This window comes from Neltuma alba, unplaced genomic scaffold (assembly GCF_004799145.2).
Source record: "Neltuma alba isolate B1F8T4 unplaced genomic scaffold, ASM479914v2 tig00011052_pilon, whole genome shotgun sequence".
Taxonomy (NCBI): Eukaryota; Viridiplantae; Streptophyta; class Magnoliopsida; order Fabales; family Fabaceae; genus Neltuma; species Neltuma alba.
In genome coordinates, this window is record NW_021635799.1 from 13,309 (window position 1) to 40,656 (window position 27,348).

At 35.7% G+C, this 27,348-nt stretch overlaps 1 protein-coding gene across 4 annotated transcripts; it reads right to left on the reverse strand.

The window, feature by feature from the left end:
- Nucleotides 1-1,611: 1,611 nt before the first annotated feature.
- On the reverse strand, nucleotides 1,612-25,671 carry LOC114760929 (BURP domain-containing protein 3-like). 4 transcript variants are annotated; one of them, XM_028950240.1, is made up of 6 exons: nucleotides 25,520-25,671; nucleotides 25,347-25,419; nucleotides 17,544-17,573; nucleotides 17,060-17,319; nucleotides 15,496-15,780; nucleotides 1,612-2,243 (listed from the first exon to the last, which is right to left on the reverse strand). In XM_028950240.1, exons 1-6 carry the CDS (start codon nucleotides 25,556-25,558, stop codon nucleotides 1,998-2,000), a joined length of 933 nt encoding a protein of 310 aa, XP_028806073.1. In that variant the 5' UTR covers nucleotides 25,559-25,671; the 3' UTR covers nucleotides 1,612-1,997. The 4 variants fall into 4 exon arrangements, with proteins under 4 accessions (XP_028806073.1, XP_028806072.1, XP_028806075.1 ...); XM_028950239.1 differs by having other exon boundaries at nucleotides 1,612-2,237; nucleotides 15,490-15,780; XM_028950242.1 differs by lacking the exons at nucleotides 1,612-2,243; nucleotides 15,496-15,780; nucleotides 17,060-17,319; nucleotides 17,544-17,573 and adding exons at nucleotides 22,379-22,973; nucleotides 23,690-23,949 and having other exon boundaries at nucleotides 25,317-25,419; nucleotides 25,520-25,636.
- Between the last annotated feature and the right edge of the window lie 1,677 nt (nucleotides 25,672-27,348).

Consider the following 27,348-nt stretch of genomic DNA (forward strand, 5'->3'; position numbering starts at 1 on the left):
CATACTACGTTTCTTATTTGAAAAACGTTGAACAACTTTTTCACAGATCAAGAAAAAAAGTTAAAATTATTTACTCTTTTTAATAAATATGTCCGTATCTGAATTATTTTTTAAAATTACCCTTCATCAATAAAGTTTATCAAATTGGTGTAGCCCTGTCTCTCACTATAATTAAGGATATTTAAAAAAAAGTCATTGGTGTTTCTAAAAGAAGTTTAATTTAAAGTTTCTTATAAAAAGGACAATAACACTTCCATATTTTTTTTTGTCTAAAAAGGACCAGAGGGAGTAAATTGCATATTATTATCATTAGGAAATGAAGAACTATGAATGTTAAATTGTTGCCTATTTTATTCACACTATTTTCACCTTTACAGTGGGTGTTACTTGATTGGGGTGGGGTGATGATGACTGCATAAAGATACTTAAAAATGCGAAGGAAGCTATCTCAGGCAAAGGCAATGAAGGAAAAGTGATAATCATAGATATGGTCTTGAATGAAGAACATGACCAGAATGAAATCCTAGAAACAAAGCTCTTAACCAACATTGTCTTGAACGCTGAGCTTAATTCAAAAGCAAGATCTGAGCAAGAATGGAAGCAACTGTTCTTGAAGGCGGGCTTCAAGGATTACAAGATATTTCATATATCCGGTTTTAGGTCTCTTATATTGTGCTTCATCCTTAGATTTGCTCTGAATGTATTGGTTGAATCTCCATCAGGAGAGATACCCACATTTCAAACAAAGTTACTTTCAATAGGAGGACACCCGTGTCTAGGGAAAAATAATGAGTAGTCTTATAAGACTAGTTATGAATTTATGCTAAATAAATTTGCGGTGGAATAAGAGCAGATACGATATATACCCATTAGCACTATGAAGAAATTGGCCCCCCTCCCCCGGCGGCTTTTTTTTTTCCCCCCAATCAAACTAAAAAAGCTTTCTTGTCTACGTAAATATTATTTCGAGTTGAGTAAAAAAGTATCTAAATCCTAAATATATGAGCTAATTGAGGCGTCTACATTTCTAAATCCATCACCAACCAACCAACCAACCAAGTCCTGCCACATATCATTCCACCAACATGACTTCTAAATTAGTGAAATTTACATCTGGAGTCTGCACATATATATGGACGAGTAATTGGTACATCTATACATTCAATGGCTAAAATTATCAGTTTTAGGATACTTCAAGGAGGCCATGCTACTTTTTTTAATAGTTAGCATGGACACGTGGCAACTGGTGGAGGAGTCACATGGTATTTTGGAATTATTAAAAATGATAAATTAGCGACTTAATGAAACAACCCATGAAGCTCCAGACTGAAGGTTGTGGAAAGCTGGGATATATATATCTCTGGTGAGATTTCTACTCCAAAGGGAACGAACAACAAATTAAGCATTGAAACCGTGGAAGTGAAAATTCCATATGGTTTCGTCATGGCTTGTGAATTTAATGCTACTTACTATAAACAAAGAGCTTCATGTTTGAATTCCTTGGGCTAAAACGCAAAGTCAATTGCAACAAAATCTATCGGTCTTACAATCATACAAGATTATAGAAATAGTTCAAAGAGTATTTTGGGAACGAACCATAAGGAGTTTCTATTTTTACCAGTCAAATTGATCAATATTTAGTCCACACAGAAGTTCAATTAAATAAAAAGAGAGAGATCAATTTAGAAGAGAAAATTCGCAAAACAAATAGTTCAATTAAGTGGATCAATCACTAGAAGCATCAAAGGGATTATTGTGGTTTACCTTATGGGATAACTAGAACTCAACTTTTTGAATTCATTCTCTAAAATTATCGTGACCGTTATTCCTAACGATCTTATTCACAGTATAAAATGACTGAGATTACTGGAATTCACCAGACGATATGTGATTTCAACCACTCTATTTCCCTTTAGCTAGTTCTTGCAAATACTGGATTAAGCCTTAGTTTTATTTAGTAGTTTTGCTTGTGATGAAGCACATCAATGAGAATGATGCTAATTAGGGGTTTGTCTGGGGACCCAGAGAACAGTTCCTTGAGCAAGGAAATGGCACACAGGAACACTCCCTGGCTTCACTTTGAGCACTTGGAAGGCCAAATGTTTTGGGCTCCATCCTGATGTGTCTGTATGACATATAGCCATTGCATTCACTTTACTTCCATCTTCCCCCTGCAACGGCACCGTATAGGCTCTTGTGGTCTCCATTTTATGACAGTAAAACACAGCGTACACATAACTGAGTGACAAACTCAATTATTTTTATATATTTTGGTATCTTTTATATGGGTTTTGTCAACTTAATTGGTCCCTTTTTGCCTTAATTGATTGTTCTTTGATTTATTTTGTTTTATTTTGAATTATTATTTTATAGGGGCAAAATTGTCATGTTTTGATTTAATTATGATTAATTGATTTTTAAGGACAATTAATGCTACCTTATCCTTGAATTTTGCTTGCAGGTTCTTGGAAGATTCAAAAATAAAAAAAATAAGAAAAAAAGAAAAAAAAAGAAAAGAAAATTAAATTAAAAAATAATAATAATAATAAGTTGGGGGCAAAACGTTGCGTTTTGCCCCAACCTAATAATCATCATCAGCTGGAAACGGAGACCCGGGGACGGAGACACACGAAGCAGGAGCGTGCTGGCGGTCGAATAAAACAGAGGAGAGCTGGTTGGCGGAAGACACACAAGTTGAACACGGAACAGAGAGACGGGAGCTGGCGGCAGGGAGAATAGAACGAAACAGAGCAAGCTGAACACGGGAGGGAGCTGGCGGCTGGAGAAGGAGATACACCAGCTGATACACGCACAGGCACGGACGGAGAGAGAGCAACACACGAGCAAGCTTTGGGCGGCGAACAGAGCACACACGAAGAGGAGGCGCGCCGAACACGAGCTCGTGACGGGGAGAAGCAGGAGCTGGGAGACGAACCAGTGAGACCAGCGACGGCGATCATCTTTTCCCTCTCCGTGTTGCGACAGAATCAGAGGACCAAAGGAAGCTCGACGGCGTCATCTCCTCCATGGAAGCTTGCAATAGAGAATTGCTGGTGGCAGCGAATTTGATGGCAAACCGTGGCTAATTCATGATTCTCCAATTCAACAATAATGGCAGGAGCTTGGATCTTCAAGGGGGAGTTCTAGTTGCTTTAATTTCTTACTCAATAATTGTTTAACAATTCCTAGGTCTTAGGATAGTTTTTCTGATTGTTGGGATACTTGTATTGCTTAATCTGAATATATTTGGAGATTATTGTGACTGAATTATTGCTTAGTATTTGACATTGGGCTGTTTATAGTTTTGATTTCAATTATAATGTTGTGGTTATGACATTTGTATTGATTTTGGAATTAATATATTGTGATTTTCTAAGGTGGCTTAGAATTTTGGATCAAATAGTCTCTTGCTAGCTTTAATTCTGTTATTTTTTGATTTAAGAGTTCTAATTAAGCATTGGTTTTTAGCATCCTTAATCCCATTTTACTATTCTGGTTGCAGTTAGTAAGTTGGGATTTTAGGAAAATATTTTGTGGCAACTCGAGGTGGCTCGGTTGCCGGGGAGCCAAGAAATTGGTTCCCTAGTAATTAAGTGTCAAGTAGCCTTGATTGGGGTTCATTTGTTGAGCCTTTTTAGTTTTCATTTTTGTTAGTTTTTGCATTTTCTTTAGTAGTTTGCATTTGTTTCTATTGATTTTTCATAGCATTTTTTTTTCTTCTTTCTTTGCATAAAAAAAAAAATTTAAAAATACAACTAAATATCTTGATTTTTCATTCATTGCATTTTTCATTCTCATACGCATACACTTGCATTGCATTGCATTCATCTGTTTTCTTTTGTTTTATTGCTTCTGGTTGATTGATTGTTTATGCCAAGAAAGGGTAGGTCTAAAACCCTAGTTCCTTCCAATCTTGAGCTTCAAAGTTCTTTAAGAGAAGTTAGACAAGACTCAAGGGTAGAAAGGACTAGTGAGGTTGAATTAGACAATTTAACTGATCTAGATTTGGTGGTTGACTTAGGTGACATAATGGAAACAGTTAATAATCCTAATGGTAACAACAATGGTGGTAATGAGAGAGGGGGCAATGGACATAATGGGGAGCATGACAGAATAGAAGAGAATAATGGAGATAACCCTAGAAGAAGAACTATTAGGGAAGCCACTACTTCTGATGCAAATTATGATCCTTTTAATGTTGCATGCCCTAATGTTGATGTTAATTTTGAGATTAAAGGTCCACTGCTTAATAATTTGCCTAAATTTTATGGTTTGACAGGTGAGGACCCGTACAAACATCTGAAATCTCTCTCTATGGTATGTGCTAGCATGAAGCCGGTTGGGGCTGATCTGGATGAGGTTCTTTGGAAGGTATTCCACTTATCTCTGGAGGGCAAAGCACGAGAATGGTACATGAGCTTGCCTAGTTATATGGCAGATGCTTACCATAACTGGAACAACCTTAGAAAAGCATTCTTGGAGAAGTATTTCCCTGCTTCCCGGACTTCTACATTGAGAAAAGAGATCTACTCTGCAAAGCAAGATTATGATGAGTCACTTTATGACTACTGGAACCGTTTTCAGGACTTGCTTTCTAGATGTCCACACCATCAGATTCCAGATGAGCAGTTAGTCCAATACTTTTATGATGGACTTAAGACCCAAGATAAGGGGATGTTGGATGCTGCTTCTGGGGGTTCTCTTATTGATTTAACTGCTGAGGAGGCATGGGAACTTATCAAGAAAATGGCATTGAACCATCAACAGTATAGCATCAGGGAGTCTAAAAATGTCAATGCAATGCATACTAATCCTTCTTCAGTCCACATTCCTCAATTGGACACATTCACTTCTCAAATTGCTGCTTTGACTACACAGTTGAATAAGCTTGCATCTCACACTCCCCCTGTTGACACTCGGACTCCTAATTCTATGGAGATGACTGCACCTAGTTGTGAGCATTGTAATTCTGTTATGCACATCTCTGCTGCTTGCCCTCATAGATATGAGGAAGTTTCTGCCATGTATCAAGGAAGGGCCAATCAATCCAAGCAATGGAACCCATACTCAAACACATATAATGAAGGATGGAAAGCTCATCCAAATTTCCGATGGGGAGGAGGTGACAATAGGCAGGTTCAAGAAGGGTTTCAAGGGAATATGGTTCCTCAAGGGCAAACTTACTATGGAGGGTTACAAGGAGAATCTTCTAGAGCCATGTCTACCCCACAGCAATCACAGTCTAAGGATGATGAGCGGTTCTCTCGAATACTCAAGGGCATTGAGGCAATGACTGAGCACATATCTAAGTCTGAAGCTAAATCTGAAGCTAGATTTGCAGCCCTAGAGAATAGGATGGAGCAATGGGAAACTAGAACCTCTAATTTGACTTCTTATGTCACTAAGTTGTCAAATGGTGTGAGTGAACAGCAAGCTAAGGCTAGTGGTTCAATGCCTTCCAACACGGTGATAAATCCTAAATCTTTGAATGCAATTACATTGAGAAGCGGTAAGGAAATTGGTGCTAAGACAGTGCAATTCAAAGATGATGAAGAGGGTGAAGAACCGGTTGATGAAGAGATAGAAGTTGAGTCTCCTCCTTCTAAAACCACTCAAGACATTCCCAAGGCCACTCAAGAGACCTCCATTCAATCCAAAGAGCCAATAGAGAAAGGATCATCTTCCAAAGGTGATGAGGTAAATATTTCTGACTTGCCTTTTCCTCATTCATATCTCATGAGTAAGAAAGTTGTTGAAAAGAAAGATAATGATGAGCTTTTTGAAATGTTTAGCAAACTTGAGGTTAATGTGCCATTACTTGATTTGATTAAGAAGATGCCTAAGTGTGCTAAGTTTCTGAAAGATCTATGTACAAACAAGAGGAAGTATAGGCATAGTGAGAGAATCCAACTGGGGTCTAGTGTTAGTGCTATCTTCAAGCCACAGCTGCCTATTAAGTGTAAAGACCCGGGTTCCTACACTATTCCCTGTACCATAGGCAAAACAAACATTTCACATGCCTTACTAGACTTAGGTGCAGCCATAAATGTTATGCCTACCTCTGTCTATGAGAGTTTGGGTATTCATGCCTTGAAAGACACCAGTGTTGTGCTAGGTCTAGCTGATAGGACTGTGAGACATCCTAAGGGCTTTCTTGAGGATGTTCTTGTGCAAGTGAAGGGTCTTGTGTTCCCAGCTGACTTTTATGTGCTAGATATGACTGATGAGATTAAAGCCGATAGCACTTTGATTCTAGGAAGACCTTTTCTTAGAACAGCCCAAACCATAATTAATGTGAAAGACGGGGTCATTACCATGGGTTTTGGGGACCAACAGATTACCTTCAACATTTCTGATGCTATGAGTCAAGGTTATGCAGATTGCTCTTACTTGGGTGTTAATTTGATTGATTGTGCTGTTAATGATGTTGATGATTTGCATGAATCTGAGATGCATGAACATGACTGGTATGGTGAGATTGTTGAGCATGATGATGCATTTACTTGTTTATCTACCCCTCATTCTTCTTCTTTTTGCTCATGTTATGGTGACGTGGTGTGTGTTAACTGTTTAGAAGTTGATCACCTCCTTTCCATCTCTCATGATTTTGATGCATCATCTTGTCTTAACTGTGATTCTGCCTTGAACATTACACTTGATGATAGCCTTGAGAAAGGCGAGTTTGTTGATTTTGCAGGAACTGATGATAAAGGAGCTGTTACACAAGCTACACCGATAGCTTCTCCTTTGAGTGGTGCTGGAACATTAGAAGAGGCTAGCAAAAAGATTGCTACTCACTTAGTCACTTCTAATCCCACTCTTCCTTGTGATTTACTTGATGTTTCTGTTGATAAAATTGATACCGATCCTTCTTTTTGTAGGTCATCCAAGAATGGCACTGAGTTGGGAAGTGGAGGAGGACATACATATCATGATGAGCTTATATCTCCTTCCCTAAGCCATATGGACATGCCACTTGCATTGAATGCACTTGACATAAAAGAATTAGTTCCTTCTGTTGTGCAACCTCCCGATTTAGAACTGAAACCCCTCCCCTCTAATTTGAAATATGTCTTTCTTGCTGCTGATTTTAAATTGCCTGTTATTATTTCCAGTTCTTTGAGTAGTTCTGAAGAAGAAAGATTGATTTCTGTATTGAAGAGTCATAAAGGGGCTATAGGATGGTCTTTAGGGGATATTCCGGGGATTAATCCCTCAGTTTGCACACACAGGATCCTTTTGAATGAAGGGTCCAAGCCAGTTAGGCAACCACAGAGGAGACTGAATCCTCTCATTCTGGATGTGGTTAAGAAGGAAGTCTCAAAGTTGTTGAGTGCTGGGATCATCTATCCCATATCAGACAGTGAGTGGGTAAGTCCGGTACAAGTAGTACCAAAGAAGAGCGGTATCACAGTAGTGAGAAATGAAAATGATGAACTGATTCCAACTAGGGTTCAAAATGCTTGGAGAGTGTGTATAGACTATAGGAAGTTGAATGATGCTACGAGAAAGGACCACTTTCCATTACCTTTTATAGATCAGATGTTGGAAAGAATTTCAGGAAAGTCTCACTATTGTTTTCTTGACGGTTTTTCTGGCTATTTTCAGGTACCTATCGCTCCTGAAGATCAGGACAAGACTACCTTCACATGCCCTTTTGGTACCTTTGCTTATCGAAGGATGCCATTTGGGTTGTGTAACGCTCCAGGCACCTTTCAAAGGTGTATGATGGCGATATTTAGTGATCTTCTAGAGCAAAACATGGAAGTTTTTATGGATGACTTCACTGTTTATGGTGAGAGTTTTGATGAGTGCTTGAATAGCCTAGAACAGGCTCTTGAGAGGTGTATTGATAAGAAATTGGTTTTAAACTTTGAAAAGTGTCATTTCATGGTTGATAGAGGGATAGTCCTAGGTCACCTCATCTCCCAAAAGGGGATTGAGGTTGATAGGGCCAAAATTGAAGTTATTTCATCCCTTCCTTATCCTACTTGTTTAAAGGATTTGAGGTCTTTCTTAGGACATGCAGGTTTCTATCGGCGCTTTATTAAGGATTTTAGTAAAGTTGCTCTGCCTCTTTCTACCTTATTGAAAAAAGATACTGAATTTAAATTTGATGATAAGTGTAGACATGCTTTTGACACTTTGAAATCTATGCTTGTTTCACCTCCTATTCTCACTGCACCTAACTGGAATTTACATTTTGAGTTGTCTTGTGATGCTTCTAACTTTGCAGTAGGTGCCATGCTTGGACAGAAGGAGGAGAAACAGTCTAGAGTCATCGCATATGCCTCCAAGACGCTTGATTCCGCTCAAGTGAATTATACCACTACGGAGAAGGAACTATTTGCTATTATTTTTGCTTTGGATAAGTTTAGACAGTATCTTATAAACTCTCGAGTGGTTGTTTTTACAGATCATGCAGCGGTTAGGTACCTATTTAAGAAGCCTCAGTCTAAACCTAGACTGCTGAGATGGGCTTTGCTGCTACAGGAGTTTGACATCGAGATTAGAGATCGAGCTGGAGCAGAGAATCATGTAGCTGACCACCTTAGTCGGTTACCTGAAGGCACACAGGGAGTTGACTCTTCTGATCTTGTTATTGACTCATTTCCTGATTCTGCACTTTTTGCCTTGGCTGTTCATGAGCCTTGGTACTCTAATATAGTTAATTATCTTGTCACTGACCTTATACCTCCTTCTATGTCTAAATTTCAGATTGATAAGCTGAAGAGGGAGGCAAGATACTATATCTGGGATGCTCCAATCCTGTGGAAGCAATGCAGTGACCAGATCATCAGACGCTGTGTTCCAAATAATGAGATCCACTCTATCCTTACCTTTGCACATTCTTTATCTTGTGGGGGGCATTTTAGTGCTAATAGGACTGCTAGGAGGGTTTTAGAGTGTGGTTTTTATTGGCCTTCTCTATTTAAGGATGCTTATTCTTTCTGCAAGTCTTGTGATAAGTGTCAGAGGTTTGGGAGTTTGGGTAGGAAGCATGAGATGCCTCTAAGACCTATGCATTTTTGTGAAATCTTTGATGTGTGGGGCATGGATTTTATGGGTCCCTTCCCTTCGTCTTTTGGATTTTCATACATATTACTTGCAGTAGATTATGTGTCTAGATGGGTAGAGGCAGTGCCAACTAGGAAAGATGATGCTTCTACTGTTGCCAAGTTCTTACGTTCTCATATCTTTTGCAGGTATGGCATTCCAAGAGCAATCATCAGTGACCAAGGAACACACTTCTGCAACAGGACCATCAAGTCTCTATTGGCTAAACATGGAGTCAATCACAAGCTGGCCACTCCTTATCACCCTCAGACGAATGGGTTAGCTGAAGTCTCTAACCGGGAAGTGAAACGAATACTTGAGAAGATCGTGAAACCATCCCGTAAGGACTGGAGTGAAAGGCTTGAGGAAGCTCTTTGGGCTTACAGGACTGCCTACAAGACCCCTATAGGCATGTCCCCCTTCCGGTTGCTCTATGGCAAGGCTTGCCATCTACCTATGGAGATCGAGCACAAATCTTATTGGGCAATCAAGGCATGTGATGCAGATCTCGAATCTTCACTTATCAATCGGAAGATGCAACTCCAGGAACTTGAAGAGATGAGACTTGAATCCTACGACAATGCCAGAATCTACAAAGACAAGCTGAAAATGATTCATGACAAACAGATTCTGAGGAAGCAGTTTCATGAAGGTGACAAGGTTCTAAAGTTTAAAGCCCGGTTGAAGCTGATGCCCGGGAAGTTTGTCACCAAGTGGGAAGGTCCGTTTAGAGTTACTAAAGTATATCCCTTTGGCACGGTAGAGCTCGTAGATGAGGAGACCGGTATAACTTCACAAGTCAACGGCCATCTACTGAAGCACTACCATGAGAATCACAGACCTCCCTGATCACCCGGTTGTTCCCTTCCACCCTACTCTTTTACTTTATGTTGTATTGCTGGTGATATCTGTTTGCTGAGATAGTTAGGAGTAAGTGTGGGGGAGGGAACTTTTCCAGTAGCTGTAGTTGTAGCTGTTTATTTCTGTTTAGTAGTTGTTTGTTTTGTTTCCTCTTGATTCTGCCATCTCTTCTGATCACTTGATTTATATTTGTCTATTTTCATTTCACATTATCTTAACATTGAGGACAATGTATTGATCAAGTGTGGGGGAGGGATTGTTGTTGAGTTGTTGAGCTTTCTTTTGAAAAAAAAAAAAAATTTGCCTTGGGATTTGCTCCTGTTTCCTAAGTATTGCTGCTATAATTGCTCTCTTCTCTGCCTATTGGTTGATTTCTGAATTGCATCGCATGATTTGAGAGTGATTCTTGCTTAGGAATTTTGCTGCTAGTTTCTGTGTCCTCCTATTTTCATTCGCCTCAGTGCTCTGCACTGCTGTATGGGCGAGTTGCTGTTTCTCTCTGTTGCTGACTCTTGACTTTTGTAATCCTTGGGCATCTCTTTTAAAATCTTTTTGCACAATGCTTGTGAATGTTGCACGGCTGAGTTTGATTGCATTTGATTTAAGTGATTTCTGTTCTTAGTTGATTAGCATAGTAGAATGCCTTTGGTGCAGTGTTATTAACCTTGTTTCATAGCTTGATATTTAAGGAGGAAACATCTTGGAGAATGCCTTGATGGAAGGATTGTTGAGCCATATATTTTCTCATCTTGTGTGATTTTCACCTAGTTTTGGTCAACCTCTAGAACTTGTCTAGATTCTTTTTTCAAAGCTGCATTAGTACCTAGATTTGTGAAGATGATAGGGGCATTCATTTCTAAACCTTTACCCAAACACAAACCACTTCATTTAACCTTTGTTCACCCCTTTGAGCCTTCACTTTCATTCCATTCAGTACTTTTAAGCAAGTGTTTTGCATGAGTTATCTGATTTTTCATTTTGAAAAGTACATCATTAAAGTCAATATCTTTGCCTTCTTGAGTTTGGATGCAAAAAAAAGAAAAAAAGAAAAAAAATAGAAATAGAAAAAAAAGGCAAGAAAGAGAAGAAAATGTTTAGAAAAGCCAAAGAAAGAAAGTTAAAAAAAAAAAGAGAAAATAAGTTGCAACAAAAGAATAATTTTGAAATAAAGCATTCCATGGTGGTTTGAAGAGCAAAGATTTTTGTCTTAAAAGGTTAAAATCTGCACTTTGGTGTTGTTTCATGATTGTACTTTAGCTCACTTTGAGTTGATACTTTATTACTCATGCATTTCAGTTGCTAGTTCATTTCATTCATTTGACCTTGCTTTCCAACATTACAACCCTTCAAGTCCCCTTGATCATGACTCTAAGGTATGTTAGTAGTGGAGATATTAGAATCTCTACAAGCTTATGGTAGGTGCTAATCTAGGTGAATTGAGTGAAATTTTTCCCATTTGAGAGATGAGTGAAACACTTGTACCCTATGTGAGCTCTATTATGTTTCTCTTCTTTTATCCTGCTATGTTTCTTGTGTTAATTTCTTTGCACTGAAGTATTCTATGATTGTTGATTAATCAAGAATAAAGGTTGCTTGAGTTAATTGCACATTCACGCTTAGTTAGTTTTATGTTTGCTTGCATTGAGTGTCTCTATTGGATTCTTCTTTAATCAAGTTTTGCCCAGGAGTGCAAAAGGCTAAGTGTGGGGGAGTTGACAAACTCAATTATTTTTATATATTTTGGTATCTTTTATATGGGTTTTGTCTAGGGGTGAGCATTCGGTTATTCGGTTCGGTTAATGCAACTAACCGAAATAACCGAATAACCGAATATTACATATAAACAACACCGAACCGAAACCGAATGCAATAAGATAACCGAACCGAAATAACCGAATGCAATAAGATAACCTTTTCCTCAATATAAATCCCAAAACAATCACGAGCAACAGTCCATCTTGATGGAATTTTAAATTTAGGTTGAGCAATAGACATAAATTGCCTAAACCCACTCCCATCAACAAACTTGAAAGGTAATTCATCAGTAATTATCATGCATGACAAGGCTTTTCTAATAGCATCTTGATCAAATTTCCAATTTGCAAGACCTATTTTGTCATCTTCTACATTAAAGTTCAAAAGAGATTGTGCAAGTTCTTCAGGAGGGGGCTTCAATTTACAAGAATTCATGTGGTTATTAAGTGCAGTTGTTCCATTAGCTTTTGGATCACATGCAAGATCATTTCCACAATAATTGCACTTACCTCTAATTTCACCTCTTTCATTCACAAATTTGGTGAAATGCTCCCATACTTTTGATCTTGGCTTCATGTTTTTTCTTTTTGTTCCACTTGTTACTGGCATTGAAGGCTTTGTTGTTTGAGTAGTACCATCATCCCCAACTTGAGCATCACCCATGGTTTCACCGTGAGAAGACATCTAATTAAATAAACAAAACCAATGACAAGATATTATATGAGAAACCAATGAAGACAATTTATAATGAATAGATAAGGCTATATATGTTACATAAGAATATAACTTAGTCCGGTTCAATGTGTACAACCACAAGCACCTGACTTCACAGAAAAACCAGGAAAGCTCTAATTTCCTAAAAACACAATCTCTACGAGGTGAAATGTGAAAGCCATGGAATTAGAAAAGGACATTTAATCAGTATTCATCCCCAAATTAAACCTGTAACACAGAAACGAGGTTGTATCTTTATCACCCATTAATATGACTTCTTAGTTCGGTTCAAACTTCAAATTATACAACTTGAGCAAGTCACCGTCACCGATTCTCACTCTATTATATAACTTGAAATTTGATACTAAGAGCCTGAACTCTGCGTATCTTCTCAATGTGAAAAATCACACTCCTATCCCTTTAAATTGTTCCAATCACATGCATTTAAGCCATAACATATGGATTCAGGTTTTCTATTTGTTCATTGATGAATATACCAGAACATACTCACACAGGGCCTATTATTCACAACGCAACATTGAAGCACTAGCTGATGGCAATATATTATATTAGAAACCAACTAAGAACAGAGCATTAACGACGGACTCACCACCCACGGATGCTATCTGAAAGTATGCTTCAGGAAGACGAAGTCTGTAACGGCGACTGGAGAGGAGAAGACGAGGCTGTCGGAGACTGGAGAGGAGAAGACGAAGCTGCCGGAGAAGATGAAGGTGTCGTCCTGTCGTCGACTAGAAAGGAGAAGACGAAGCTGTCGGTCGCCGAACGGTAGACTGGAGAGGAGAAGACGAGGCTGTCGGAGACTGGAGAGGAGAAGACGAAGCTGCCGAAGAAGATGAAGCTGTCGGCCTGTCGTCAACTAGAAAGGAGAAGACGAAGCTGTCGGTCGCCGAACGGTAGACTGAAGAAGACGAAGCTTTGCAGAATCGCAGGGGCAAGGCAATGTCCGAATACACTGAAGCCACAGACAAGAGGCGAGAAGCTGAGCCTGAGTGAGAAAGGATGAGTGGATCAGTGGATGACAGGAGGCTGCGGCGGTCGGTGGGCGTGCGGTTCAGGGCAAGACGATAAGGGTTTGCACTTTGCTGAGTGAGGCTGCGCGAGAGTTGAGACTAAGGAGGAGTGAGGTCTGCGCTGCGGTATTATTTGGACCGAAGCATTTTGATAAAAAAAAAACATAGGAATAAAAATAGTAGAAAAAACCGAAAAAGAGAAAAAAAAAATTAAAAAAAATAAAAAATAATTTATTATTCGGTTATTCGGTTATAACCGAAATTTTATCAAGAACACCGAACTGAAACCGAACACCGAAATAACCGAAAAAACTAACCGAAAAAAAAATAAAAACCGAAAAAACCGAATTAATTTCGGTTCGGTTAGGTTTTCGGTTTCGGTTCGGTTTTGCTCACCCCTAGTTTTGTCAACTTAATTGGTCCCTTTTTGCCTTAATTGATTGTTCTTTGATTTATTTTGTTTTATTTTGAATTATTATTTTATAGGGGCAAAATTGTCATGTTTTGATTTAATTATGATTAATTGATTTTTAAGGACAATTAATGCTACCTTATCCTTGAATTTTGCTTGCAGGTTCTTGGAAGATTCAAAAATAAAAAAAATAAGAAAAAAAGAAAAAAAAAGAAAAGAAAATTAAATTAAAAAATAATAATAATAATAAGTTGGGGGCAAAACGTTGCGTTTTGCCCCAACCTAATAATCATCATCAGCTGGAAACGGAGACCCGGGGACGGAGACACACGAAGCAGGAGCGTGCTGGCGGCCGAATAAACAGAGGAGAGCTGGTTGGCGGAAGACACACAAGTTGAACACGGAACAGAGAGACGGGAGCTGGCGGCAGGGAGAATAGAACGAAACAGAGCAAGCTGAACACGGGAGGGAGCTGGCGGCTGGAGAAGGAGATACACCAGTTGATACACGCACAGGCGCGGACGGAGAGAGAGCAACACACGAGCAAGCTTTGGGCGGCGAACAGAGCACACACGAAGAGGAGGCGCGCCGAACACGAGCTCGTGACGAGGAGAAGCAGGAGCTGGGAGACGAACCAGTGAGACCAGCGACGGCGATCATCTTTTCCCTCTCCGTGTTGCGACAGAATCAGAGGACCAAAGGAAGCTCGACGGCGTCATCTCCTCCATGGAAGCTTGCAATAGAGAATTGCTGGTGGCAGCGAATTTGATGGCAAACCGTGGCTAATTCATGATTCTCCAATTCAACAATAATGGCAGGAGCTTGGATCTTCAAGGGGGAGTTCTAGTTGCTTTAATTTCTTACTCAATAATTGTTTAACAATTCCTAGGTCTTAGGATAGTTTTTCTGATTGTTGGGATACTTGTATTGCTTAATCTGAATATATTTGGAGATTATTGTGACTGAATTATTGCTTAGTATTTGACATTGGGCTGTTTATAGTTTTGATTTCAATTATAATGTTGTGGTTATGACATTTGTATTGATTTTGAAATTAATATATTGTGATTTTCTAAGGTGGCTTAGAATTTTGGATCAAATAGTCTCTTGCTAGCTTTAATTCTGTTATTTTTGGATTTAAGAGTTCTAATTAAGCATTGGTTTTTAGCATCCTTAATCCCATTTTACTATTCTGGTTGCAGTTAGTAAGTTGGGATTTTAGGAAATATTTTGTGGCAACTCGAGGTGGCTCGGTTGTTGGATCAAAAGCTTAATTATAATTCTTAATTCATTGTTTTTAACTCCCACATCTTTTAGAGTGATGATTGCCTGCATTGTTGAATTGGAGGATTGATTTTTATCAGTGTTATTTGTGTGTCTCATTTTCATTTCTTTAATCTCCATTCATTTTAATCACTTTTATATAAAAACAAAAAAAAAGTATTTTAATTTCAATTTGATTCGTAGTATTTAATTAATAGCTTTTCAAAATCAAAAATCTCTTTTTATAGTTTAGGTTACTTGCATTCATTTACTAGGGTTTAATTTCGTTTTCGGCTCTTCAAAGTGAAACGACCCGAGTTGTGCACTATACTGCATTAATTCGGTTAATTTTTGGAGTAACCCCAAAGCGACAATTAAGGGCAGTTCAACTTCACTGAGCTTGTGGCAAACCACTAGATTCGCATCTCCCACCTTCTTCACTCCATGCATTATTCTGTATTCTTGCCTCTTTGTTTCATTCTTCAATATCACTTCTGTAGACAAAGCTTCCACGAGTCTCCCAAGCTTGGAGGTGATAAAATCAACCATGGATTCCAACGACAGCGCACAGTACTTTTCCTCTCCTTTAATCCCTGAGCCCTCACATGCTTTAATTGTTTTCTTCATCATCTCAGCTTCTGTCGAGCCAGGTTTCACTGAAAACGTTCTCAATATCTCATCCACCTGGTATAGATGAATCATGAACATAAATTAATCACTTACACACTTATTATATACTCTGCCTTCTATTCTAAATGTAAGTAGAAAAATTTTCTTTGATCTAAAATATAATATCTTAATCCATTATGTTATCTTTTGAACTAGAAATTTCTCCCACGGAGGAGAAATTTCATTAGATTTTAAATTCTAATAAATTGTATTATCTAAGTTAATTTAGTATTCACTTCTTATAAGAGTATGATTTTTTTTTTTTGGGTATTCATTCATATGGGATTTGTATTATAGATGGGGAATATATGAAAATTTAAAATTAATTAATTATTTTTTCATTTAAGCCCCTCAATTGACATACTATTTAATTATGATGCTCGCCATTTAATTCAATATGTTCAAATTTCAACTAAGATATTCAAATTCAAAATTAATTATTAATTTCTTTATCTGAGCCTCCAATTGAAATAACTATTTAATAATAATACTCCTCACTTAATGCAATATATAGCCAAATCCCAATTAAAATATTATTCAAATCTTATTTAATATTGATGCTTCTCATTTAATTCAATATACTTAAATCTCAATCAAAATATTATTCAAACTCAATAATTGAATATGTTCATATCACATAATGTCATACCTGACCTGTTGTTAAACGAATCGGGTATTACAAATTTTTAGGAATATAGTTGATGGATGATAGTTGATAGTTGATTCATATTTTTTCCTAAATTTTTCCTATTGATTGTACATATGTAGGAAGTTTTTCATTAAAGGAATAGTTTATAATGCAAATGATTAAAATAAGAATTTTAGAAAAAAAAAATGAATGCATACTACTCCCCCTCCTTATTGTCAATCACTTGTAACTCATTTTCACATTTAAAAAAATTAAATTGATAAAATTTTCTAAATTTACCCTTATTAATTTTTTTTCTCTTTCTGCATTGACAAATATTCTCATGTCTCTCTCCTCTTTTTTCCTTTCCAACAAGAATTAAATAAAACTAAAATTGAAAAGTGATCAGTAAATGCTCCACAAGTGACTTATAATAAGAACAGGAATGGTATTTTTCACCTACCAAATTTTCTTAATATTTACAAATTAGTTAACAATCTCCTACGTTTAGGATTGGAGGGACTATAAGACTACATTATTTCATGACTATAAGATATCACAATGTCTCTCGTTTTATCTCAAAGAGCTGATAATCAAAGGTAAATAAGGACAAAAAGTCAGAAGATCAATGAGGCATTCGAATGCCTAAGACTGAATCAACACTACCTTGGTAGAAGAAAAAGGAATGGATTTGACGACTTGACGAGGCAGAAAGGAGGCTTGGTTAGAGGTCTTGGTAAAGATCAAATTCTTCGTGTGACCAAATCCCAAGTCTTTTTCCAAGAAGAGGAGAGATGCGAAGGGATTGTGTTGGAGTTGCGTCTCAGGCTCATCGTAAATAATGAATACGCCACCTCCATACTTTAGAAATGACGCAGCTGAGTCATCACCATAATCATACTTCCTATGCACAGTGGTGTCACCACCTGATACATTAACATCAGATCCAAAGTACTTAGAAAAATCATGTCAATTTTGAACTTCATAGAAGAAATGTCTATAAGCTGATGGATATTATGAACACAAGTCCAAAAACAAAATATATGTCAAGAAATTTGTATTTCCGTAGGAGAGTTTTTAAACTTGTAGACTGTACACTTCACTTGGAGCCTCCCAATGTGGGACTCATAAAACACTCCGCAGTACTAACCAGCAGAGTGGAGGAGATCTGTAATAGATTCGGGCATGGCAGTGGTGGGATATTTATGACCGGAATATTTCCTTTAATTACTCATCACCAATTTATTTTATAATTAATGAGATGCATATTTCCTTTATTTTATTAAAAAAAAAAAGGCTAATGCATAGCTCTAAGGAAAAAAGTTTAGATGCAAAAGTAAGATTCCCAACAACATATAATGAAGGGACAAAATAGTGAAGTGGTTATTTTTTTCGATGATGATAAATATGTGAAAAAATATTTCAAATAATACTTAATTTACTGTTTTAGGAAATTAGAATCTGAATTAATGGTGAATGATATATATCTTATTTATTGAAATGATTGCGTTGGAATTGAGAAAGGAAAAGAGATAAATGCGCTCCAATACAAAAGAAAAAATTTTGTGAGTAATTTAGTGCGTGTGTTGCGAATGATCAGTGAATCTGATTGTATGGAAGGAAATTTAACAGTTCATTTAACAATTACTGATAAGAATACTTCCTTGCAAATAATTGAGCAGTTGGCAAAAGCACGATTCCCTACAAAGAACATAAATTTATATCTGTTCAATAATGACACTTGGCAAACAATAACTATACTTATATCCACAAACAACAGTTACACTTGGCAGAAGGCAGAAGCGCAATCTAATTGAATATTGAAATAAAAAGATAGCAATTACTCCCTCTAATTCTTACTCCCTATGGTCCTATTTATAAGCCTCAAATTTTGGGGATGGATGTCTTCAATTTGGTGTATTCTCTTTTCTTGTCATAGTTTCTCTTATAACATTTTTTCATACATGCTCTTTCATTTTTTTTCTTGTTTATTATAACGTCATATTTGGAAATAAAAGCATATTTCTGAGCTATTTATTGCTTTTAATTAATTTTAACTAGTTGTTCGTTGTCCGTGATTAGTTATTTAAAGCTTATAATAAGGACCAGAGGGAGTGATATAGAGCATTTTTTAAAGCAATTTTTTGTCTTAAATATAAGTCATCATCAACTAAGTCATTAATTACTACCTTTCAATTTTGTCTTATTAATTAATTAAGGTTTAGTGTAATAAAATCATCAAACTTCGTGTTTCACTATCTATATCATTTAAGTTGCGAGTAAACTATAAAAAAAATTAACAATTTAGGAAAAATTTAACACTTTATCTGTTATCCCTTGATATATGAAATTTTGTTGAGAATGGCTTATAATAAGGATAAGATGGAGTAGCAACAGTTTGTTTTCTCTTTCAATACTTTATCAATGTTTTCATTAAAATGATCCACATTTAGTGAATGGACACTTTTTTTTTTTTTTCAACTTGTAAAGAGACTAGAGGCTAATGTCTCATTGCAAGAACAAAAGCTTAGATTCATCTTTTTTAATTGGCAAAAGCATAATTCCAAACAATAAAGTGAATCAAAAGACAACTCATCACTAATTCATATCTAACAATTAATTACATGAATACTTTCTTTAATTTATAAAAAGATAAGACGAAAATGTTTAATTCCAAGAAAAGTTTAGATGGGTTTCACAATTGGCAAAAGGATGATTCCCTAAAAATAAAGAACTTAAATTTATATCTATAAATAGTTCACCACATTGGATACGAAGGAAGACACAACAATTCATTAGGCAATTCCAACGTTCTCTCCATCCATATGGATGAAACTGAAAACGAAATCACTGAGATGTTTCATGGCCAAGCCCAACTGTACAAATTCATGTATCTTTGGATACCTACTTTATGTCTAAAACGTGCCACTGAGCTTGAAATACCAAACATAATCCACAAACATGGCCAACCCATCCCTCTTTCTCAGTTGGTATCAACCCTCAAAATTCCACCCTCTAAAGCTACCTCTGTGAAAGGGCTCATGCAGTTGCTAGCTCACAATGGCCTCTTCACTATCATCAAAAGAAACAACAATGAAGAAGAAGAAGAAAGTGAAGTAGCATATGATCTCACTTCTGCTTCAAAACTTCTTGTGAGTGGCACAGATGATTGTTTATCTCCAATGGTTCAACTGGTAGTAAACCCTACTATGACTGATTTGTATCATCACTTGGGGAAATGGGTTCATCAGAAGGAAAATTCAGTGAGAGAGACAATATCTGGTATCAGCCCTTATGACTTTCTTAAGCAAAACCCGGCAGAATTGGCAGCCTTCCAAGAAGCAATGGCTAGTGATTCTAGATTCTTGAAAGTGGCACTGATCAAAGGCTTGGATTCTGTTTTGGACGGATTGGGTTCTATTGTTGATGTTGGTGGTGGAAATGGGACCACAGCTAAGATAATATGTGAAGCATTCCCCAAGTTGAAATACACAGTGCTTGATCTTCCTGAGACTGTAGCAAAATTATCTGGGAACACCAATTTGAGTTCTGTTGGAGGAGACATGCTCAAATCCATCCCTCGAGCTGACGCAGTACTGATTAAGGTATATGTATAATTTTTCGAAACATAAAACATTTTCGCACTTAAATTATACACAAGAAATACGTTATATATCAACTTTATATCACACACACACACACACACATACGCGCGCACACAAAATTTTCCAAGTTTTTCCTCTTTTAGATCAAATCATTTAATTATGAATTTCAATTGACATGCATATGGGTTTCTATTTTTAATTAAATGTTTTGCGATTAATGTTTTTATCATATTTTTAATTTTGTGAGGGAGGAAATGGAGGTACGGAACAAGAGAAACAAATTATTATATCGTTAATTCAACGGATCCAATCTACTCTCCGCCCTTTCTTTCCCCAAATTGACGTACATTTATTTGAAGAGGATCAATTTTTTTTTCCAAGAAAGGCCAAGTTAAATTCTTTATACTATGTCAGAACTAGCTATTTCAACTATGTCGAGATCATGAGGGCTGTAGCTTTTATTATAATGTCCAACGTTGTCAAGTTAGCTAAACATTATACTACGTCTCTTATTTGAAAAGCGCTTAACATCTGTTACACAGATTAAGAAAACAAGTTAAAATTATTTACTCTTTTTAATAAATATGTCCATATCTGAATTATTTTTTAAAATTACCCTTCATCAATAAAGTTTATCAAGTTGGTGTAGCCCTGTCTCTCACTATAATTAAGGCTATTTAAAAAGAAGTCATTGGTGCTTCTAGAAAAAGTTTAATTTGAAGTTTCGTATAAAAAGGACAATAATACTTCCATAATTTTTTTTGTATAAAAAGGACCAGAGGGAGTAAATTACATATATTATCATTAGGAAATGAAGAACTATGAATGTTAAATTGTTGCCTATTTTATTCATACTATTTTCACCTTTACAGTGGGTGTTACTTGATTGGGGTGATGATGATTGCATAAAGATACTTAAAAATGCGAAGGAAGCTATCTCAGGCAAAGGCAATGAAGGAAAAATGATAATCATAGATATAGTGTTGAATGAAGAACATGACCAGAATGAAATTCTAGAAACAAAGCTCTTAACCAACATTGTCTTGAACGCTGAGCTTAACTCAAAAGCAAGATCTGAGCAAGAATGGAAGCAACTGTTCTTGAAGGCGGGCTTCAAGGATTACAAGATATTTCATATATTTGGCTTTAGGTCTCTCTTATTGTGCTTCATCCTTAGATTTGCTCTGAATTTATTGGGAGAAGTACCCACATTTCAAACAAAGTTACCTCTCAATAGGAGGATACTTGTGCCTAGTGAGAAATAATGATTAGTTTTATAAGGCTAGTTACGTATTTATACTAAATAAATTTGCAGTGGAATAAGAGCAGATATGATATGTACCCATTAGCACTATGAAGAAATTGGTTCCCCTCCCCCCGGGGCTTTTTTTTTCATCAAACTAAAAAAGCTTTCTTGTCTACGTAAATACTATTTCGATTTGAGTAAAGAAGGATCTAAATCCTACATATATGAACTAACTGAGGCGTTTACATTTCTAATTTTATCACCAACCAAGTCCTGCCACATATCATTCCACCAACATACCTTCTAAATTAGTGAAATTTGAATCTGGAGTTTGCACATATATATGGACGAGTAATTGGTACATCTATACGATTCAACGGCTAAAATTATCAGTTTTAGGATACTTCAAGGCGGCCATACTACTTTTTTCAATAGTTAGCATGGACACGTGGCAACTGGTGGAGGAGTCACATGGTATTTTGAAATTATTAAAAATGATAAACTGGCGACTTAATGAAACAACCCATGAAGCTCCACATTGAAGGTTGTGGAAATTAAAGCTGGGATATATATAAATATATATATATATCTGGTGAGATTTCTACTCCAAAGGGAACGAACAACAAATTAAGCATTGAAACCGTGGAAGTGAAAATTCCATATGGTTTCCTCATGGCTTGTGAATTTAATGCTACTTACTATAAACAAAGAGCTTCATGTTTGAATTCCTTGGGCTAAAACGCAAAGTCAATTGCAACAAAATCTATCGGTCTTACAATCATACAAGATTATAGAAATAGTTCAAAGAGTATTTTGGGAACGAACCATAAGGAGTTTCTATTTTTACCAGTCAAATTGATCAATATTTAGTCCACACAGAAGTTCAATTAAATAAAAAGAGAGAGATCAATTTAGAAGAGAAAATTGGCAAAACAAATAGTCCAATTAAGTGGATCAATCACTAGAACCGTCAAAGGGATTATTGTGGTTTACCGTATGGAATAACTAGAACTCAACCTTTTGAATTCATTCTCTACAATTATCGTGACCGTTATCCCTAACGATCTTATTCGCAGTATAGAATGACCGTTATTTCAATCACTCTGTTTTCCTTTAGCTAGTTCTTGCAACTGCTGGATTAAGCCTTAGTTTTATTTAGTAGTTTTGCTTGTGATAAAGTATATCAATGAGATTGATGCTAATTAGGGGTTTGCCTGGGGACCCAGAGAACAGTTTCTTGAGCAAGGAAGTGGCACACAGGAACACTCCCTGGCTTCACTTTGAGCACTTGGAAGGCCAAATGTTTTGGGTTCCATTCTGATGTGTCTGTGTGACATATAGCCATTGCATTCACTTTACTTCCATCTTCCCCCTGCAACGGCACCGTATAGGCTCTTGTAGTCTCCATTTTGTGACAGTAAAACACAGCGTACACATAACTGAGCTTGTGGCACACCACTAGATTCGCCTCTCCAACCTTCTTCACTCTATGCATTATCCTGTATTCTTTCTTCTTTGCTTCCTTCTTCATTATTAGTTCTGTAGACAAAGCTTCCACGTGTCTCCCAAGCTTGGAAGTGATAAAATCAACCATGGATTCCAACGACAGCGCACAGTACTTTTCCTCTCCTTTGATCCCTGACTCCTCACATGCTTTAATTGTATTCTTCATCATCTCAGCTTCTGTCGAGCCAGGTTTCGCAGAAAACGTTCTCAATATTTCATCCACCTGGTATAGATGAATCATGAACACAAATTAATCACACACACATTCTTATTATATATTCTGCCTCCGATTCTAAATGTAACAACAAGTAGAAGGATTTGCTTTGATTTAAAATATAATATCTTAATCCATTATGTCATCTTCTGAATTCACAATTTTTCCCTAAATTTTTCTCATTGATTGCACATATTTAGGCAGTTTTTCATTAAAGAAAAGTTTCTAATGCAAATGAATGGGAAATTTGGGAAGAAAAAAAATGAATGCATACTAATCTCATTCCTTATTATCGGTCACTTGTGATTAATTTTTACATACAAAAGAAAACATTAAATTGATAAAATTTTCTAAATTTACCCTTATTAAAAATTTTCTCTTTCTGCATGTAAAAATTATTCTTGCTTCGCTCTCCTCCTTTTTTCCTTTCCAACAAGAATTAAATAAAATTAAAATTAAAAAACGATCATTAAATGCTCTACAAGTAACTTATATAAGGACTGGAGTGGTATTTTTCACCTACTAAATTTTTTAATCTTTACAAATTAGTTATAAATCTCTTATACTTAGGATTGGAGGGAGTACAAAACTACATTATTTCATGACTATAAGATGTCACAATGTCTCTCGTTTTATCTCAAAGAGCTGATAATCAAAGGTAAATAAGGACAAAAAGTCAGAAGATCAATGAGACATTAGAATGCCTAAGCCTGAATCAACATTACCTTGGTAGAAGAAAAAGGAATGGATTTCACGACTCGACGAGGCAGGAAGGAGGCTTGGTTAGAGGTCTTGGTAAAGATCAAGTTCTTTGTGTGACCAGGCTTCAAGTCTTTTTCCAAGAAGAGAAGAGATGCGAAGGGATTATGTTGGAGTTGGGTCTCGGCCTCATCATAGATAATGAATACGCCACCTCCATACTTTAGAAATGACGCAGCTGAGTCATCACCGTAATCATACTTCGTATGCACTGGGGTGCCCCCGCCTGATGGATTAACATCGTATCCAAAGTACTTAAGAAAACCATGTCAATTTTGAACTTCATGGAAGAAATGTCTATAAGATGATCAATATTAAGGGTGTGTTTGGGTGACACCCCAAACCATGGTTTGGGGTGTCAATCACCCAAACACCCCTTCTAAAAACCAAAACCATGGTTTTGACTCCAAAACCATGGTTTTGGAAAAAGCAAAAAATTTTTGCTTTTGGAGAAAAAAGGGAGAGTGTGAGAGCCTATATGATATGTATCTTGTTATTTTTTTTATAAACATATTTTTTGATAAACATATTTAATCTTATTATTTATAAATATATATACACATTAATTAATTATTAATTATATTATCTTATGTATTATTAATTATGTTGGTAAAAAATATATTATTAACAATTTTATTCCTTCAAATTAAAATATATCATAAAATCTATTTTTTCTGTAATTATCATATTAACTTATGTCTTTTTTTAGTAATTTGTATATATAAAAAGTGCTTCTGACAACAACTATCCAAACACTCTCACTTCTCAGAATCACTTTTTTACAAAATCTATTCTTCACAGAATCTATTCTCCCCAGAATCTATTCTCCAGAATCACTTTTTCAAACCACGGTTTGGTTTCATCCAAACACACCCTAAGTATGACTGCAAAAGCACTTTATGACTAATGCAAAAGTAGCTTTTTAGAATTCAAAGATATTTTTACCCTTACATTTATATTGTTCTTATGCTTTACTCTCTCTCTCTATATATATATATATTTACTTTCCAATCAGTTTTTAATTATTTGTTTTAATATTCGGAAACACTTTTTAACAGTTGTTATAATATTTTTTATTTTTAATATTATTTTTCACTGTATATTTGCATAAATTATACAGAGTATATCATTCAATTAATTATGTAATATTATTTGGTTCAAAAATTTTCACATTAATATGATTTTTAATTTAAACATATTTTATTAATTAAATATAACTTTTTCATATTATAATAATTTAAAATTATTATATTTTGTAAATCCATATTTTTAATCATTTCTTGTTCATTAATAAAAGTTATACCTATTTTGGTCATTTTACAGACAAAACTTATTCAATCGTAATCCACAATTTTTTTACTTTATAAACTAATTTTATAAAAGTCAATCCAAACACAAATCATACTCTTCAATCTAAAAAAGTAAGTTACTTTTCTACCCCTAATCCAAACGGACCCATTATGAAAACAAGTTCAAAAGCAAAATATGTCTCAAGAAATTTGTATTTCCGCGCGAGAGTTATAAACTTATAAACTGTACACTTTACTTTGAGCCTCCCAACGTGGGACTCATAGAACACTCTACAGTACTAACCGGCTGAGTGGAGGAGATCTGTGATAGATGTGGGCATGGCAGTGGTGGGAAGCCTGGATTTCCAGTAAAGTTCTGGTGGTGGCAAATTAGCAGCATGGGCAATCTGTAATTTCATTTATACAATATATATAAATACAAATACTTAATAGTTTCACGGGCCAAAAGGCAAAAGAAAATACACAAGAAAGGAAGAGGAAGCTCACTGTGAGAAATGCAACGAGGGGAAGGAGTGAAAGCTTCATTATTGGAGGAACTTCTTGGTACTGAGACTGCAAATAAAATGATCCTATGATAATAATATAAAAGAGGAGCTGAGAGGAACCATATAAAGATGGAGAATAATGGCAAAAGATAGTAGTACTGTTCTGCTTGTGATATATAGGACCAAGGCTTGGAAACCTTTCTTTTTGCGGGTCACGTTTTTTTATATTAAAAATAATAGTAGAATAATAAATTAATAAAGTTTCTGGAAGATGTATCCACTTTTCAAACAGTTGTTCAAACATGTGAAGAGAAGTTGAAACATTTGCTTTTATTGGGCCCTCATGGATATGTTATTTTCATTCTTTCAATGTTTTACTACCCATTTCTGTAGGGGGCTAAATTTATCTAAATAAATAAATATAATCTTCCAAATAATTCTAAGCAATTATCCATCATGTTTTATTTAGTTTGCTAGAGTTTTTTTTTTTTGGCATCATTTAGTTTGCTAGAGTTTTATGGGAGAAACTAGACATGTTATAATATACGTCATATGGAATTATTAGAAGTGAGTTCACTATAATTATAAAAAGTGTAGCGTGTGTCTGTATTATATTGATTCTAAATTTATCGCTAAACAAGATGGAAAAACTAAGAATGAATTTTGAAAGTGATTTTCCAGGTATAGCCCGTAGAAAGAAAAACTATCATCTTTTTAAAAATATGATTTGTTAACATTTTTAAAAACAGCTGGTCACAAATCTCCCTATGTAGATGCTTGCGAGTCTTTTGATCAATGCAATTTCCTCCAAAAAACTACGGGGTGTTTGGATAGATACAAAACTATAATTTTAAAAGCGTTTTTACAATATACGAAGTAAATATGTAGAGAAGTTTGTCTCGATTTGTGAAAAGAGTACTTTTCAAAAGCATTTTTGGAGTTAGGCGAACACGCCGGTGCCAACTTTAATAAAAGTTACTTTCACTGCTACTAAATACAATAAGATAGATAACTAATTAATCAAAATTAAAAAAAATTGAGTTAATTATTTGTAAAAAATGTGATATTTTTTTAAAATATCATTTAATCATTTGCGCTAGAAACTATTTATTTTAATTTAAATATATAATTAATAAAAATAATTCAAAATATTAAAAATTTAGAAGACGAAGAAGCAAGGCATATCACTAACAGATGCTAAAATCAAATAAACCAAAAGCAATCAAATCAATCACCCACCCAACCATAATGTAGTTCAATTATTCAAGAATATAAAAGGCAAAACGACAATAAAGACGGGCCACTATTGTTGTCCATTTTTTCGGCCATAAACATTGCCTCTTCATTCACCACTTGTTAGAGTAGTTTATTGGAGAACAGGTACTTGAGCGTGATTTAATTTTCTTTCCTCTATTATGCTTTCCTTCGCTTTGGAAGAGAAAATGGAAGGAGAGTTCATCACTCTCCATTTTTAGTATATTTAAAAAGAGATTAAGAATATATTTGGAGGGTTATCAATAAATTGCTAATTCCATCCGAATCTCTATTGTAATTCACATTCTTTGAGAAGAAAACTCTTCTATATTCACTTTCATTCCCGAATTGACATGTAGAACTCGTTCAGACTCTGCTTCAACCCCTCTCTGCTTGCTTCTATATGATTTTTTTTTTTTTGGGTAACTCAATGTTTTGAAAAAATTTGGAAAAAACTACAAGAAAAAAATAATAAAAGCACAATCTATTGATTAAGTAATGGCACAAGTCTCATGGCACAATGTATGGATAACAACTAGCAACAGTCTCTTTCCCTCTTTTAAAGAGATTTTATTA